The following is an 18,315-nucleotide window of genomic DNA, read 5'->3' on the forward strand; positions in this document are numbered from 1 at the left end:
ACATTAGGCACCTGTGTGGCATAGGCTAATACCAGTATGAAGTGGCGGTGAGATGTAACAGAACCTTGAAGAGCAGCAGGATTTCTTTTGGCAGAGGTGGAGAAACAGCCATGGCACACCATTTTCCCTGCCTGGGCACTTGTCACTGGTCAGTCTGGGTTCACCCCCATCTCCAGCTGAACATGATCTTCCCAGTCTAAGCAAAACCTGGCAGAGTTTCTCCACTTCGCTTCTTCGGCAGTTACATAGGAACCTAACCCTTCTGCTCTGTAAAGCTGCTCTGTCTCTTCTCACCTTCAAACTAAAGACTTAATGAGTTTTGCTGGGCAACCCCAGTCCCTGTTTCATTGCATCACCTAGAATTTATGCACTCACGCATAAATTGACCTACTGATCCTTTCTTCTTGGCATCATCTTCAGCCCTTAGCCCCACTTCTTCAAAATGTGCTTAGTGATATAAAAGGGAATTGTGATAGTAACCGTACATAAAGCATAGAGAGGAACAGTAGGCCATTCTGCTGATAGAGATCAGTCAGCACCTTAAGATAGGTTGTTTTCCTGAAAAGATTGCGAGTCTGGAGAAATACTGGTGCAAGGAAATAAATTTGCTGACTCAAAAGCTACAAATCAATATAGAAAAAAAAGAGTTTTGCTTTTATGTAAGTTGACACCCAACACAAATATGCAATACATATGTCTAGTGCTAGGAGTAAGTCAACTTTTTTCCAGTAATAATATAAACAGGCAGATAACACAATACAGATTTCAATAATGTAAAGCTTTATGATGATACCTGTGCTAAATGGTGCCCAGTGAATGGTTGGTACATAAAGTTCAGGTTTTTCCTGCTCGTTTTCGTTTCCTTAGTTTTAGAGGGATTTACTGGTCACTCCAAAGTCCTTATTTGCAGAAACTGCTGTTAAGTGAATCTCTACTTAAAGCCTGACTTGCCTCTCTGATGTACCTGTTAAGCAATAATAACTGCACCCAAATCAGGGGCTGGAATCCTTCAAACCAAGGACAGATTTCACCCTGGCATCAGTAAGGTCCGAGCCGTACCCAAACCATGTGGAACCGTGCTGGGCCAGGAGAGGGATGTTCCCCCTGGAATTCCTGATGGCTGCATGCCACAGGGGACAATACAAGAAGCAGGCTTATCTTTCTCTGTTAGTGCAAAAACAAAAGAAAAGCATTTCATCTGCACTCACTACACTTAAGTCGTTCCACAGCTTCCAGCAGAACATCACGTCCTCGCATACTCTGCATATGCCTTATTTTTATAAGTTGTACGGCTGCTGTGGACTTGAACTGGGGAAACAGTTTTTTTTTTTTTTTTAACATTTTAGAAACCTCTAAAAATACCTCAGATTGCTTTCTCATATGTAATAATTTTACACCTGCAAGGTCCAGAGCCCAGAATCTGTCAGAGATGGATGCAAGTGCTGTTTAGCTGGTAACAAACATACAGCACGTAAGACTGCAGACCAAAACCTGATATGTCCTGTCACAGGGCAGGTGGGGGCAGGATTTCAGAGCTGACATTGCCATCTCGAGGCAAGGAACTGGCTTTCTCTGATGTGAAGGCGGATCCTCTGGCTTTCTAAATACAGTGAGCTGTATCACCACAGTGCCTGCATCCCGGTGGGAGATCAGTATCTTACTGTGCTAGGTTCTGGTAAGGAGCAGTCAGGGCTAACTGGTGCTCTGGAGAGCTGCCCATCTGAATAAGCTGGGGAAACTGCAAGGCTTGTAACCTGCCTACGCTCACAGGGCAGGATGAGCGCGAAACAGAGCTCAGGTTTTCCGCTTCCCGCACCAGTTAAGCATGCATTAACTTCAGGACAGTGCTGCTTTCAAGCAGTGTAAAATTTCTAGTTCAGCCCTGCTTAGCAACTCTACCTTTACGTCTCTCTCCGATTTTTCAACCTGACACTTTCAGTGCTTCCCCCTCCAAATGCTACCATGCCTGCCATGGGATTCATGTCATCTAACTTTCGCTCTCAAAAAATTAGTCTTAGCTTCCGTTCTAGGTCTTGAGGCAAGACATTTACCTCCAAAATCATTCATGTCCCTTAGGTGCTTATCAGTTAAGAGGTGCCTGTCAGGATCTCCCCGCCAGGAGGGTGGGAAGGCATGTGTCTTACGGGCCAGCTGGCTTAGAGGATGGCCATTCGCCTCCCTTGAAAAAAAGCTAGGCAGACCCAAAAGTGCATAAACAACGCAAATACATTCCTCTTCAGAGCGGGCTGTGCCACAGAGGACTCACAGCGTCCTTTCCCAGGCACAGTAACGAGATTATAGCCACAAAAGAATGAAATAATTTTTTTATGACCTTGATAATTCTGTGTCCTTTTTTTTAAAGACCTCATAAAACAACCAGTAGAGTTATAGATTCTAATATTGATCAACTTGAAGATGATGCTGAGACATCAGCTTCCTACTAAGAGTGTCCTCTTCGTACTCCATTAATTATCTTTTGTTCTCTTCATTGTGCATCAATACAAGCTAAAGAAATGTAAGGACTGGAACAGCACCTGCTCTCACCACCCATTGTGCTAACTGAATAAAACACCCTGAAACACGCCACTGTAATTATTATTCTTTTATTCTTTTAAATTATTTCTGAAAGTGTTCTAACCTTCCTTTGCCTCTAGTTCAGCATTTTTCAGATACGCAAAGGGAAAAGAGAGCAAAAGACCATCCTTGGTTTATCTAGAACAAGCTGAATTGTGTTGTAGAAGCACCTCTTGTTTGGCACGTATCTTCTATGTCTGATGGTCAAGCCAGTTTTCCCTCCAGCTCCTTAACTGGTAGTCTAACACCACATTTTATATACAGTTAAGTTTCTAGTAAGTTGTCGTCATATGTAAAGTTCAACAATACTTTTTCTTCACAAAATAATAGCAAAAAATGCTGATTTTGTAGGTATGCATTGCATTCATTACACTTCTCATTCAGAAAAGGATGATTTAAAAACCTCTAATTCTATTTTTCAAATGTATTTTCCTAGCAAAAATAATTTTACTTTTCCATTCAAGGCAACTTTTCATTTTTTAGGAATTCAAGAATGCAAGGCCCTTCTGGGTCATCAATTCCAGTTCTATCCTTCCCCTGTGCAGCAATGCACAAAGCATCACATTTCTATATAAGATTTTAAATACCTTATCAGTAACTTAGGCTATGATTCAAGGAAGAGCCCTAAGCGGAAGGAAGATATTATGGGAATTGGATACTGCCTTTTGTGAGTACAAGCTAATCAGATAGTTACCCACTTTCATACCTCTTTCACATTTATAAGTGAAGGAATTATAATAAATCTGGTGATCTGTATGTAAGTGCATCACACAGTTCTTGCACTGAAGAATTATTTTAGGGGTTAGAGGTTAGAAGAATATCAATAAGAATTTGAATAATAGAATTTTTGCGAATAAGTGGTCTTTCTTTCAACATGTCCCTTTGAATGTTTTTTTCTCTCTTTGTGAAATGTCACTATTACTGCACTGCCGAATCACCCACTTTCCAACAGGCAGTCATTTTCCATGATTGCAGCAATTCAGAAATTCTGCCACTCCACCTGTTCATTAACCACAGATAGCCACGTCTTTGGCCAAGGTGTATTTGTTCAAAGGGATGACATCAGGTTATTGTAGCTGAGGATCGGATCCCAAAATAGATAACCAGATAATGGGAAAGCCAGGTAATTTTCAAATTCAGCATTCAACAAATCCTTCGTCGCTACTGCTTTTACATCCTGTCCTTGCTTAGGGAAAAATGTTGCAGTATTAGGAATCAGCAGCAATTCACAGCAGGTTAATCAGGAAAACTCCCATTCTAAGTGATGCCATTTATTGTGAACTTGGCTTCTGGATCTGATTATTTTTACTTACTGTTAATTTTGAAAGACAGTATTAAAAATGGGTGCTGTGAAAGCCTCCCTCAGTGTGTCCCACAATGATCTCTTGAAGCCTGGTGAACCAGTACGCTGGTCATGTCCAAACAGATATAAATAGATGACCCCACCTTGGAAATGACATGTAAGTAGCTACATATAGACAAGTATTGTCAGAACTACAAGACGGTTTTATATGAAGTTTAATATTTTAATCAGTGGATTGCAGTGAAACCAGCATACTGAAGAGCTAGTTCTGATCTCCAACTAGTCTTTCCAGAAGTGGGAGAGATTCAGAATTAGGTTTTAGCTGAAGTCCGTTCCAAACAACGTGAGCAGAGAGCAGTATCACTTAACAATCTCCTAGAGATTATTATGTGGTCACATGAACTTTGGCATATGAGATAATCTGACTGACATTCACAGTGACTACAGGGTGGAATTATCTATGAATACACATAACCATACTTTTACTGGGTTCCACATGGGCATGTTGATTTACACTGTCCAAATTTGTCTCTGAATTTGTGTTAGAATTTTCTGTACTGCTAGCTGGGTGTTTTATACAAAGAAAAATCCTCTTCCTTTACAAGGAATTTCCTGAAAAACAGAGACAGACACTGGAAAGAACTTTTTCTCCCTCTGCTAAAGAAGAGAGTGGAAGTAAAGAGAATTTACACTCTTTAACAGATAGCAGGCTTGCCGGCCATCCCAATTTACAATTGAACACTTTGCAGTGTTCAACATGTTCACTTATTTCTGAGCAAATCTGACTAGAACTGACAAGTCTCTCTGCCTTCTAACCCTTGGTTGAAGACAATTGACTAAGGTTTCTGTATTCACCTTGAGAGCTCAATAGCAGAAGCACTCGGAAAGGTTTTGTCAGAACACTTTTTTCTACCCGGAAAATAGGATTGTTCTCACAAAACTTTGGATGTGTAAATTAGTATTGACTTCAAATTAAAAAAAAAAAGAAATAGAAAAGGCTTCATTTTGAAATCCTGTTTCGGGAATATGCTGAAAATTCGTCCCACAGTGATATTTTCATTTCTTTTATTTCTCATCTCCATGCAACTTTCATTACTTTTGCATTATTTTCTGACACATCAATCATGATAGCATATAAGAATATAACACCCTTTCAAGCGATGGGAAATAACCTGATATGAAATAATATTCAAATAAATGTACTATTAAATTGTAATACAAATTGCAGTTGAAATGAAATATTTATTGTGTCATAGCAGATTGAAATATTCCAAAATTATTTTGTAATGCAATCCTTCTCTCCCAAATTCTATTCCATGGAAAATTCAAACCTCATTTGTTTCCACGGTAATCTGCAAGGAAAACAAAATTTGGGAAACAGACTTTTCAAAAAAACATCTCCATTTGACCAATTCTTCTCGGGGGAAAAGTGATTTGTAGGGTTTTGTTTCCATTTGAATTGCCAGTCCCAGCACAAATGAAGTATACAACTTAGCTACGAAATCTCTCTGTATTTGACTTCCCTCTTCTCTTAGATGGCTCTAGAGGTTTATGCTTGCTCACTTCTTATGTCTGTGCAGACCGCTAACATTTAAATCAAGCACTGCACCTGAGCAAGTCGCCCAACACTTAGCGCAAGAAGGCCCTGAACTATTTGGGGAACTGTACGAAAACAAAAACAAGAAAGAGATCAACCAACTCAAAGGAAAATTTACAGGAGAACATAGCAGTGGCAGAACACGTGGTTCTATGAGTAGCAGCTGCCGTCACCCCATATCCCTGCCATGGCTCCTGCAATGGCTCCACTGGGCACGAAAGCGGCTGGTTTGCTGCCCTGTGCTTGCCGACTGCCCAGGCAAAATGGGCACACTGGGCTGCCACCTGGCTACTGGCAAATGCATGGGTGAAGGCCGCGTCCTGCCTGTCCTTGCTGCCCTGAAAACACTCAGCTACCCGCTTTTCTGAGACAGGTGGAACTAAGTCATCTCAGAGGCTTCTTTTCCTCTTTTAGGTTTATTTAAATTTGACCAAAGGGTCCAAAGTTATGTTGGGGAGAGCAGACAGAGAAAGATGGAGAGACAAGCAGCCCCCCGTGGTCCTTGAGGGGATGCGAGAAGTTGGGAAACAGAAAAGAACGGGAAATGAAGGTGATACATGAGAATAATAAGACATCATGGGGAAGTCTAGAAAACTAAATACTTTTCACAGTACTGAGTGCTACGAAGGGACGTTTACTGCCTCTCTGCTACAGATTCTCTAACTGTCACAATTTGTTGCAGCACAAGAGCGGTATATATTAAAATGCAAAGCTTGTGTTTTAAGGAGTTTTAAAAAATAAAAATTGTGTAAGTGTAGACAGATATAATTATAGCATTCGTATATACTGTTATGTATTCATAGATCCATTACTACATGGCTCAGGTATTTTGTGATGAATCACAGGACTAAGATTTCAGAAAGAACCTGGAGCATATTCTAATGGACCGATAAATCACAGCCAGGAGTATTTTAATGCTACAATAATGCACATATGAGATATCATTATACAACTAAATTTCCATCATGGGTTGTGCAGATTAACTATTAGGCTAATAAAACACCTACAGCTCCCTATGGTCTTATACTGCTCCAGTACATTCATAATTTGCAATTATCTGTGAATTATCTTTGATGCAGTAAGGCAAATGTGTAGCCAGGGTAAAATGTCGTAAGTTTGTTGGGAAATAGAACATTTCCACACTAACTGGGAATCTGTCTCAACAGATATACTTTTGGCAATACTCATTCTTGTTGTAGCACGGCTGGTTTTAACAGACCTACACAAGCTTACTGTTGGCCAGAATATGTTCATGAAGAGCTGGAGCATCCCTGATGTCTCAGGAATTCCCTCTGTTGTTTCCACTGAACTTTGAATCGAGCCATCGTTCGGGGCACTGTCTGTTACATTTCAGTCTCTCCCTGACCCCCAGCTAAGAATTTTCTGTCCAAAATAAGGGATGTATAAAATGTGTCATTCAAAGGCACTTCCAAGCTTTGAAAATCAACATCAGCTGAAGCATTACTCTTCTGTAGTGGCTTCTGTAATTCTTTAAATTATCCCTTCATGAATGCTAAATGCCCTGAAGTTACCAGCTTCTTCCCTGACCAGTCTCTCTCTTCTAGACAGATCAAAGGCTGTTTCTCCAGGTATTTCATCTGCAAATCTGTACGGTAACAGCAAAGAGCAAGCAAAAATTAGTATCTCCAGTTGCCTCTTTTCATCGGAAACCGTCTGTGGCTATATTGACATAAAAAGGAGGTGAGTGTCTACTGGAGCAGGAAGAAATGAGTGTAATGCATTGCTTAAGTACAATTTGAATATGTTTATCTACAAGATATTTTGCCAAGTGTAACTAATAACTGAGGAAGAAAATACTATTGTCATCACCCCCAGCACTGGCAGTAGGCATAAGATTCAATTCTTATAGGCAAGAAAATGCATAGACTTTATAATATGTTTGTAAGTGTACTATATTTTCTTGCAATGCCTCCCAGCAGGGACCAGATCCCTGTTGTGCTGGATGCTGTGAAAACATACAGTAAAAGACACTGTCAGTGCAAAATCTTCCTTCTAAAGGGAAGAAAGGGAAGAAAGAATCTGTTCCAAAGGGAACAGCTTGCCCAGAGAGGTTGTGGAGTTTCCATCCTTGGAGATATTGAAAAGCTGTCTGGACACGGTCCTGGGTAACCTGCTCAGGGTGACCCTACTTGAGCAAAGGGTTTGGACTGGATGATCTCTAAAGGTCCTTTCCAACCTCAACCATTCTGTGATTCTGTGGAATAAAGAGGATTTCTTACACAGCAATGAGTCTGCATTTGGCCAGTTTAGTGTCTGCATTCCCTAATCCACATTGCTCTGGGAATCCCTATACTGTGGGACGTAGTACCAACATGTGGTCTCCCCAAGGAAGCCTCCTCCTTTGACACAGCTGGTTATTCAATTCCTGCCGGCATCTCTGGCACTGAATGGAGGCAGGATGTCTCTAATGACAGACTGCTTAAACGAGAAAGATGATGATCTCAAAAACCCTGCGCATGAATGAGGCAGCTGTGGGAAGCACAGAGGTTCTGCTCATTCTCCACAAGTGGGAACAGTCTTGTAAAATTAAATATTTAAATTGCAAGGTGAAAAAAACCAAAAAACTATACAAGGCAGACTTGACAGGAGAGGGCATAGTCCTAGAGGAAAACACACAGGACTGTGTGAGAACTTCAAATTTGGTCCCCAGTTTCTGTGTTTAGATAAAGATACATCAGTTAAATAGCTAAAAATGGGGTCTCACTCTCTAAAACCTCTATCCTGTCCTGTCATCTTGAGCTGTGCAAAGCATATATAAAATACCAGGACATCAATAGGGGCAGCGCTTCACAGGCATTTTGCTTGGCTATAAGTAAGTGCTGGAGTTACAAGGCAATGAAAAATGCCTGTGAAAATGAAAATCTGTATCTCTTTCCTGGAAAAGGGCTTCCTTACCATAAGTCCCTAGCATGTCTCAACTGTTACAAATGAAGCAAATCAGGAGAGTCTGATATAAATGGCAAAGTCCTGGTACTGTGGGGAATATCCTTAAAGAGTTCCATTGCCTACATTAATGATTGCATTTGCTCACTTAAAATGAATGTGGTATTTAAAACATAACCTCCGAGTCATGATGGGAGAAGTTATTTTTATTTGCTAGAAATGTCTATGCAAAAGAGAGCCGGTGATGCGTGCTCTTCTTGGCCGCTCGCTTTCAGAGACAGTGCTACACTCCACAGGAGAGAGACAGGCAGACTTCTGTACGCTGCCGATGCGATTTCCGCATGGATCTGGGTTTTGTTGTCATGCAAGTGTAATCTGGAGTAACTCCATTGCAATTTTTAAGCCATAGGGTGCAGATACTAGGACATTATTGTTTTCAGTGCTTTACGAACAAAGCAAAAATGATTGTGAACTCCCTCAGACAGGGACACGCAACACTTTCAGAGCAATCGGAATGATTCCTAACTTATCTTTGTGGCTGAAGGTGTGGAAGAACATACACTGTGTAATATTTAACAGCAAGAAGAGTTGCATATATAAGTAGCTGGACAGATGCATGGACTTGTGTTATGCTGGCTGAGACAAAAATGCGTAACGAAAGGACAGGTCCTACCCAGAGATCCTTTAAGAAAAACCACCCTGTTCACATCACAGTTGCATTCACTGTAGGCACCGCACGGCGTGTGCACACCCACGAACATGCAGCATACGTCTGCTAACAACTACAGACATTGTTATTAACCTCAAGCATGGAACGATCAGTAATTGGGTTTTCCAAAGTCTGGAATCTGGCTTGGGAACTTATGAATCATAAGATACAAAACTAGAAATAAATCAGTTCTTTTGATTTGCCTTCAGTTTTCTGAGCGTCTAGGGGTCAGAATAAGGAACTGAAGTGTACCTAAAAAGTTAAATCACGTACATTGGGAATTTCAAGCAGTCGCATGATACCCGGAGATGGTAAATGAAGGGAAGTTTGGGGGGGGGGGGGGGGGAGCAAGTTGTGGCAAAACAGCAAGAGGTGGCAGTTCTGCCTTTGAAAAGTATAAAGTACTCAAGTATGCAAGTGCCTGAGGCAGTGGAATGGAGATTTTGGTGGGAGAGAGCACTGGCTGCTTGGAAGGGCTCCTTTAAGGATGAGTGGGGAAGAGGCTTCCCTAACCCTAACGGTGCAGCGCACTGGGAAAAGAGGCTCATTCCTGCCCAGCTCCCGCAGCAAGCTCTCCCCTGCAGGCCTGGAGCAGCTCTTCTGAAAGGACTTCTACTGCGCAGTGGAGAAGCTCAGGGTATGCACCTCTGCTTACAGCTTAGCTACTAAGCGGCGAAACGCAAACCACTGAGCTCTGACACTTCCGATGGGAAAAAAAAAGCTTTCTCTGCTGCTTTCCCCAAAGGTGATGTATTCTGTTAAAATATATTGTGCAACACTCTCTGCCTTAAAAGCGACTCATGCAAAATTAATCACACTGCGCTACATTTGTGGGAAAATACATTTTACTGCAAGTTAATTTGAAGAAAAAAAGATTACATAATGAATGTTTTAACAGAAACAGAAACAGTTATGAGTTGCCTTAACAGCATTTATAAATCAAATCACTACGCATCGATAACTTTAAAACTAACCTACATTGGGCTTTTGGAATTATGTACAAGTAAAACAGTTTTTGAGTAGCTATGTATCTTTCATAAGTTCTCACTGATGATGAAAAATGTGGATTATTTGTCAAAAAACACAGAAAGGAATTATTTCTTTTCATTTTTAAGACTTGATGAATTTTGCGTGTTCTCCTCTTTCGAACAAGAATTTTCATCAACACTAATTACACGCACTCTCCTCTGTACAGATGGGAATTTCATCCATAAACATTAATAAATTGTGAGAAAAAAGGGATTTGTGATGATCTAGGCTCACCTGCTGTTTTGCACTGGCCAAAGAAGAAATTCATTCCTTTTTAATACTTCTTTTACTCCTTTAGCAAGAAACCTATATGAGTCCTGTTTCAACTACAGAGTATCTTAAAAAAATGCAGTGCCAGTTTATATATGCCACCACGTATGAGTGCGGATGCCTTTGCTCACGGGAGAGTGGTCCACAGGGCATCTCCTCTGTGCATTCATACGCTGCTTTAAAGGACTGACAGATGGGGCCACAGCCTAGGTTTAAATTAGCTTCCCATCCTAACTTTTTGGAAGCCTTTCCCCCACCTCTCAAAGGTAGCCCCTTCCGCCGAAAAACAGCCAGTGTCTGCTCTCCTGATGGAAGTTGCTTGGGGATATTTTGAAGAATAACTGGAAAAAAGCTCTGAGCCAGATTTGTGTTTCCTCCCTTCTCTCCCCATCCCCAAAATGTGATGGCACTTCTCTGGGATATCTCACCTCAAAGTTAGTTTCTCTGTCATGAGCAAATCTGGGGAAAAATGCCTCATGTTGTTTTTATTTCTCTTTTAAATTCTATAAATAAGACATTGGAAAAGCTCGTGTGCAACGAACCGCTTGTATAACATCATATCCATAGCAGAGAAAGAAAGTCCCCAGAGAGCAGGTTGACAGTATTAAATAATGTTACTTTTATAAAGAATTTTATGTCCAAAGTACACATGTGCAAAAAGAACTGCCAGTGTTGCTGACTCCTGTGAATTTAATTCAAGTTTTGCAAGACTAGGTATTTTTCTTCAAGCCCCAGCTCCTGGAGGAGATGGCAGTGTGATAATATGTCTGGGGTTTTCCTCTTTTACTACTTTCTTTCATTTTTTTTCTCACTTTCCTGACTGTGGAAAGGCCTGGAATGTGATGTGAATGTACCTCACAATCTTAAAAACCAGAAGGCAAATATGTATTTCTTTTGTGCCTTCAAGCCAGTCTCATGGCTGTGGGTCTTGTGGCACTTGGAGTTGGCAACACTAAACTGCCCCTAGCCCTTCCTTTCCCAAGTCGGAGTGATGATGCCTTGGTCAGTATATCCTGCCCTCTCCTGCAAGGATACCTTCAAGAAAGAACTAACTGTATAGAAATATCCCATATTTATTAAGCCCTGAGAAATTAAAGATGATCAGGACCCTATACTAACCACTCAGCTCGCTTATATTAAGTGACTGGTCCTTCCTCAAAGTTTAAGAAGGGTAAGAAAACCAAAGGAGAAAATGCCATTCTCAGTTTACAGATGGGGAATTAATTCACACAGTTATTCACGCCTGATCGAAAGCCCACTGATGTCAATTGATTGCGCAAGAGCACAGAGTCAGCGGCACGCACCCCTTCTAAATCTCTGACACTGCACTGAGCCCAAGACCAGCTTTTCTTTCTGTTACCAAAAGCAGTTGGATGAGTTTCTATGAATTTGAATGGGATTCATAGGCAGCTGTAAGAGTCTCACAGAAACTAACCCTCTGGAAGCAGCGACTGGTATTTAACCACGTAGCGTTAATCATCTAATCACTCCTCCTGAGTTTCCATTAGGTAGAGAAAGGAAGGGGTCTTCTCTCTGCCATTATAATATAGTTCTTCCCTTCAGATTTATTAATCTGAAACAATTACAAATGCATTTGCTAAATCATACAGTCTGAACTGCTAATAATATGCAATGAGAGAATAAATACATACATACATTTTAAAATACATGCTTCCTTTTCTCTCCTATTATGAATTCTGACAAGAAATAATTGCATGCAACCCTGAGAAATGAAGCTAATCATAATTATCATACAAACAGAAAACAGGCATTAGAAGTGTCATGTTGGGTCTGTATCAATGTTTTATATAATTAAGCAGAAAGTTATGCGATAGCCAGTAAAAAGGTCCCTTGCTTACTCTAATAACCAATTGAAATAAGATCCACCAGTATTAACCAGTGTTCACAGACGTAAGGAACTCAGCTTCTATGCTTTTGGGCTTGCCTTAGGAAGGGATTTTTAGCCCAAATTAAGGGATTTACCCACCCAGATGAATGAACCCTCAAAATGCAAATTCTTTAAGAAAGGTCCCTGCCCAGAAGGGCTGGCTGTGGCCAGGTACAACTGAACGCGGTTTTCTGAGCGGATGCTCTCAGCGCGCGGTTGCTATTGCTCTTCTGCGTGTGTTTTACCTCTGTTCTACAGAGCACTTCACAATCGCCACTCGTAACTCTCCTGCCACTGCTACGGAGGCAGAGGCCCTGGTTTGGGAAAGGTGCAGGAAATGCTCAGATAATATTTAGATAACCCTTTTTAATCATTGTATAAATAATTCTCAGTAAATTCAATAATACAAATTCTGTCATTAGAACTGGTAGTAAAAGTCCTCATATTTGCTTGATCATTTTGTAGATGTTTCCCCTTTGGCTGATTCAAAAATCTCATATACTATTTTGCTGTATGAAGAATGAACAAATGAATACATTTATCATTAACTAGGCACAGAGATTACAAAACCACCCTTTAAAAGAGGAGGAGCATGAGAAATCTGGTAGCAGTCCACCTTGCAGATTTCGAAGACATTAGACTAAACATTTGAAGCAAATTGATTCACCAGTTCCAGCTGTGGCCAGGGAGGGTAAGGGATTTTTTTTTTTTTTTTTTTTTTAAGCAAAACAGTAAGTCTCAAGACTCTACTATGCTACAGAAGTTTCCTGTGGTTTAAAAAAAATGGGATGCTCATTTGCATGGCATGGCATGCAAGAGGCCAGCCCTTCTGCTGAGGCACAGTGAATCACAAAACCCGTGAGGAAAATATTTATGAAGCATTTTTTCAGCTGTTGCTTACTATGTTGTAAATCCTTCCTACCCAGTTCTCTCATTCTACTTGCATAAAATTTGACTGTAGTTTATGTTTTTTTGGTTCACTTTAAAAAAACTCGCCCCTTTGTTTAACAAAAAAAAGAAAAGAGAGAAAAAGAAACAGGTTGCTAGGTTCCTGCCCATTTCTTATAAGTAGGGTTCAGCCAAATATGTTTAGATACTAACAAGAATCTACAGCATTGCAGAGACGCTAAGCTTTGCAAATGTATTAAAAAATTGAATACCCATTCTCAAGTAGATGGTTAAGTATCATGCTCTGAAATAAACACTGTAATCTCATAAGCCTCAAGAGACAGGCAAAGGATGTACTTTGAGTCCACAGAGCAGCCAGGAGGTCTAAAAGAAATCACTGCGAGTTTTATTCTGTAAAAATCCTGGAAAAGCAGCCAAGGAGCATGAGAAGTTTTGAGTATCTCCCAGAGGGAAGACTGAAAGGATTTTCTGTATGGAACAAGGTCACAGCAGAGAGAAAACAGAATATGGCACCTTGTGAACTGGGCACATCCCCAGTAAGCTGGAAATAACACACACTCACCTTGTCCACAATGCAGATCTGCTTCTTGCTTTGCATGTCAAGGATTTCCACTTCAAAGTAAGTAACTTTTGAATGTTTGAGAACTGGTGGTGATCTGAGATGGCCAGCAGAGAGCACGAGCTGTGAGAAGTTGAAAAAAGAGCGCGTCTCGTTGTGGGACACGGACAGAGCTCCTCCATGAGCCGCAAAGTCCCTCTTGTGCTCTGAAGCGCTGGGTTTATGCCTTCTGTGCATTGTGTGACCCAGCGAGAGCGATCGTCATATCAACCAGAGACAGGTCCAAGGGGGAAATGTTGCCTCCCTGCATCAGTTAAATACAATCACAGACCGATGAGACATGAAAGGTCAAGTGGCGTTCCATTTTAAGAGCACTGTCTTATTTAGCAGGAGTGAAAACAATGGCTCTGTAATCCTTGTCTATATTTAACTTGCTATTGTGATGTGCTGAATTGCTGCTTCCTTTTTTTTTTCTTTTTTATTTATACCAGCATTTGAAACAACACATCGCACTTGCTCCCTTTATCTAGATTCCCCAATGTAACAAGTCAGACCCTGAAATCCCAGAGCCCAGAAGGAATCAGGAATGAATGCTGTGAATTCCACTGTTATCTACTGAGCTAGATGTTTAAAAGTGTCCATACACACACACATATATGTTTAATAAATTTACATTTAAAATATATATCTATAAAAAGACATCAGATATCATGTACTCTCAAAATATTTACTGATGTACATGGAGGACAGAAGCAGTTAAAATAGCAAAATGCCACGAGTTCATCGGCAAAATTTAGAGGTTGCTTACAAATGCGGAGAGGATTTTGTACCCGCTTGTATTTAGTACTAGGAACGCTCTGTTATTTAATGGAGGCAGAGGTTTCCTCTCAGCTCTGCCAGGGAAACTCAACTGAAGTAAAAGTTTGGTACTTCAAAAAGTTTAGTACTGTGCAAGCCAACAGAACTATTAGTAATCTTGAAGTCATGCATAAGGTACAGAACCTACCTACAATAGGGCTTGGATCTTTTTATTGTTTTTTTTTTTTATTTTCTCTGCAGAATTAACTTCTCACAATGAAAGCCTGCAACAAAAGCAGACTTAATTGTAAAAATAAGGATTTCTTTAAAATAACATGTGTTCTCTGAAAGGGCTTCTCCAAGTCTTGTTTACACTTCATTTTTCCTTGTATGACTTTTCATATAATTCGTATAATATAAACTACCAGCACTTTTCAATCCTGAGATTCTACCCAAATTTCCTTGGGCTACCTGGGATTACAGAGTTAGAACGGCACCATGGATTTCTTCATCCAGATGTGCAGGAAGCTGTTTTCAGTGGTGGTACAGAGCAAGTTCTGGATATATTCCTGTTTGTTAAAAACCTCAGTTAAAGTACGATCAGTATCATAAAAACCATACAGGTTCACTAAGGAATTTTAATTAAGTGAAAAAAACTTCAACAAGATAAAAGTGACATGATAGCTCTATTTTATCTCCTCTGGGAGGTGTGGGGCAAGAGGAGAGAACAGAATACGTCTCTTATCTTTGACTCTGCTATTACTTGCATAAAATTTAGTGGTCATCATATCATGTCTAGCTGCACATGACAAGAAGCCCTATGAAATAACTGAGAAACCAAATGAAAAGGTTCTGCAAAAGTTGAGAATAACGCAAGAGTGACAGGGACCCCCCAGGAAAAGCAATTTCCAAAGCAAAGCTCCTCTCCTGACAAAATGCACACATATGCTCATCTTCCTGTGTATGAGTCATCTAGTCGTCATCGATGGAATAATCCATGCTACTTCGAGTTGGATATGTGCTTAAGTCCTGGCAGGATTAAACCCGCATAATGAAATCTGTGCGCTGCTTACAGACATACAGGAAAGACGTATGAGAAGGAAACAGGGAGTTAGTAGGCTTGAACCTGCGAGCAGGTTTGAGTTCAGTGGAACAGCAATGGGCATTTTCAGTGACAAAGTACTTGCACTACCAAGAGATACGGTCTCCTTTATTTATTTATTTACAGGGAAAGCCCTGATTGTGGGAATGCACAGATATAATAACACTGGTCACCTAATATAAACGAAGGATGGACTTTTGGCTATACTGAAATCCATTAGTGCCTTGCTAGTGATGCAAAACAAGCCAGCATCTAAAGAAAAAATATCTTCTTTATACTTAGACAAGATTATTTGATGATCAAAGAATTATACCTGTCTCTCTGAGTTTAGATGAAAGGTGCAAAAGGAACCACTAGCCTGGAGGCAGCAATATACAAGCAGAATAAATTTGCAGAAATTTTGGTACAAACAGGTCAAAACAGGGACAGTGACAAATTATAGGGTGACTGTAAAGGGCTTAATAAAAACAGCTACGTGAAGATCACAGAACATACAGTCAGGTCCCAATTCTATGTGTAAGATATGCTTGTTTGGTACAGACTATTATAAGGAAACTGTATAAACTATTATATACAAGCTATATACAAGAGATGAGACAAACTGTTGTAACATCCCCTTTCAGCCTTAAAATCTATGAATTGGTGAGCTGCAGTAATATATATTAATATATTTCTAAATTGATTTTAATTCAAATGCAATGAAGAAAAGTATTGATAATCATAACTAATTTCTGTGCGTATAAGGCCTTGGTGGTGCAATTATTACAAATGGATATATTTAAAACATCATTTAAAATGATAACATCTGAGCTGCTGCTTCTGAAAACAAGCTTTTGATTTACTGCATACATTTAAATGGTCAGAATGTAATTACTGACGAGTGAACAGTTGAAGATCAGAATCTATTCCAGTAAAATGCTTACAGAAATGTATTCTTGTTTTTTCAATCTAAGCTAATGATAAGCAGTTTCAGTATTTTGATAAAAAATAATCTCTACAGAGCCAAATCCCCAGCTGACATAAACTAGCATAGCTTCCTTGAAGGCAACTGTCCCTGTCTTCATAGTATTAAGTTATGGATCTAGGGCTGGACTGTAGCACCATTTGTATACACAGTGAGTGGGGACTGACTGAAGGCAAACAGATTACTTGCATATGAGATGGGTGAGAGCTACGCTACCAAAAATAATCAGGGATAGAGTTACTACTGATAACCTAATGTCTAAAACGGAGATGCAAAAAAGCAGTGGAGATTTTACCATTAATGTGACAAGTGCTGTACTTGCTTAAAATGTCACCACTGATTTTTTTTTTTCTGGTTTGATGTAAAATAATTCAGCCCTTTCTATGTAAAAGTGCACGAAGTGAAACATTAATTACTGGACAAAAGACACAGCTTTGCTTTCGTGCGGTGTCTGTACCTTGTCTTGGTCTGGCGGAGGGGAGTCCCAGCACAGTGGGCACAAGTGATCAGTCCTGTGGTGAGATTTATCCATCGCGTTACATGGGTGTGGGCTGGTGGTCGAGCAGCTTCCCAGAGCTGTGGCAGGGCTGGTAGCCAACAGTCCCCGAGTCCCCGACCTCAGCTTCGTTCTGGGACTCTGAGAGGAGTCAAAGAGCACTCAGCAAGAATTAAATCATCTCTGACAGCTTCAGCTCGCACTGAATTTCCTGCCATATATGGGGGCAATATTTTCAAGGGGCCATGCAGATGGGCATAACGCTTCTCAAACTGTGGCTCTACCTCCTCTCCTCCCTTGGCGCTTGGCTGACACGAGCTGGTTGCAGATGGGCAGACGTTTTGTTAAGCCCTGCCTCTGAAAGGAGCTTTCTCCGGGAGGGAGGGAGGGAGGGAGGGAGGGAGGGAGGGAGGGGGTGCCTGCCCCAAGCCATGCAGCAGGGCCATCATTTCCATTTTACTGAGCTGTCGATGTCTTCCCAACAAAAGGGACAGCCGTATTTGCCTTTTTGCAGCTTTCTAATACAAAGCCTTAAACAAACGCTGCCCAGCGCGTGCCACGATAAATGGGGTGACAGTGGCAGGTACGGGCAGGGGCTGACGAGGATCTGAACTCAGCTTCTGGTTATGACACTGACCTCCCGTGCGGTCTTAGGGAATTGCCTGTTCTCCTGCTTTTCCCTTCCCGCTCCGTGCGCCCTCTCTGCGTGAGGCTGCCTCTCACCGTGCATTGGCAGGCAGCTGGGCACAAAGAGGCTTCACAAGACCTCAGCTGGGGCCTGAAGGCGTTACTGAAGCACCTTTTCATCTCTGGCCATGCTTTGTGCTCCTTCTGCAGAGGACTGCTCAGCTCCTTTCAGTCTGCAGAATGTCAGCTGTTAAGTCAGCAGCACAGGGGCAGCTCTGTCACTCCGGATGCTTGTCGGCAGCCCCTCACACATCGCGTTTTTATCGCGCGCGCGCGCTCCGAACGTTCAGTGGAAGCAGGATTATTCCTTTCCCACCAGCTTTGTGATGCCAAAGAGCACCCGAGCAAAGCCCCAAGACACAGATTCCAGAGGCCCACGTATGTGGGGTTCGGTACATGCAGGTGCATGCAGCCTGAAGAAAGGCAGATATCCAAGGTCTCCTACACTCGCTTCAGTGCCTCGTTTTTGGAGATTCTGCCATTCATTTTGCTGGGGGGGAAGAGGGGCTGGGAGCAAGAGCTCAGC

The 18,315-nt window shown here is 41.2% G+C and overlaps 1 protein-coding gene across 1 annotated transcript in view; it reads right to left on the bottom strand.

Annotated features, from left to right (window-relative positions):
- Window positions 1–13,979, bottom strand: part of TECRL (trans-2,3-enoyl-CoA reductase like) — a 60,495-nt gene extending 46,516 nt beyond the window's left edge. The window contains exon 1 of the mRNA XM_013939746.2: window positions 13,746–13,979. Within this exon, the coding sequence (XP_013795200.1) occupies window positions 13,746–13,979 (234 nt within the window). The remainder of the gene's footprint in view (window positions 1–13,745) is intronic.
- Between the last annotated feature and the right edge of the window lie 4,336 nt (window positions 13,980–18,315).

The sequence above is a fragment of the Apteryx mantelli genome, chromosome 5, assembly GCF_036417845.1.
Source record: "Apteryx mantelli isolate bAptMan1 chromosome 5, bAptMan1.hap1, whole genome shotgun sequence".
In the NCBI taxonomy this organism is placed as follows: Eukaryota; Metazoa; Chordata; class Aves; order Apterygiformes; family Apterygidae; genus Apteryx; species Apteryx mantelli.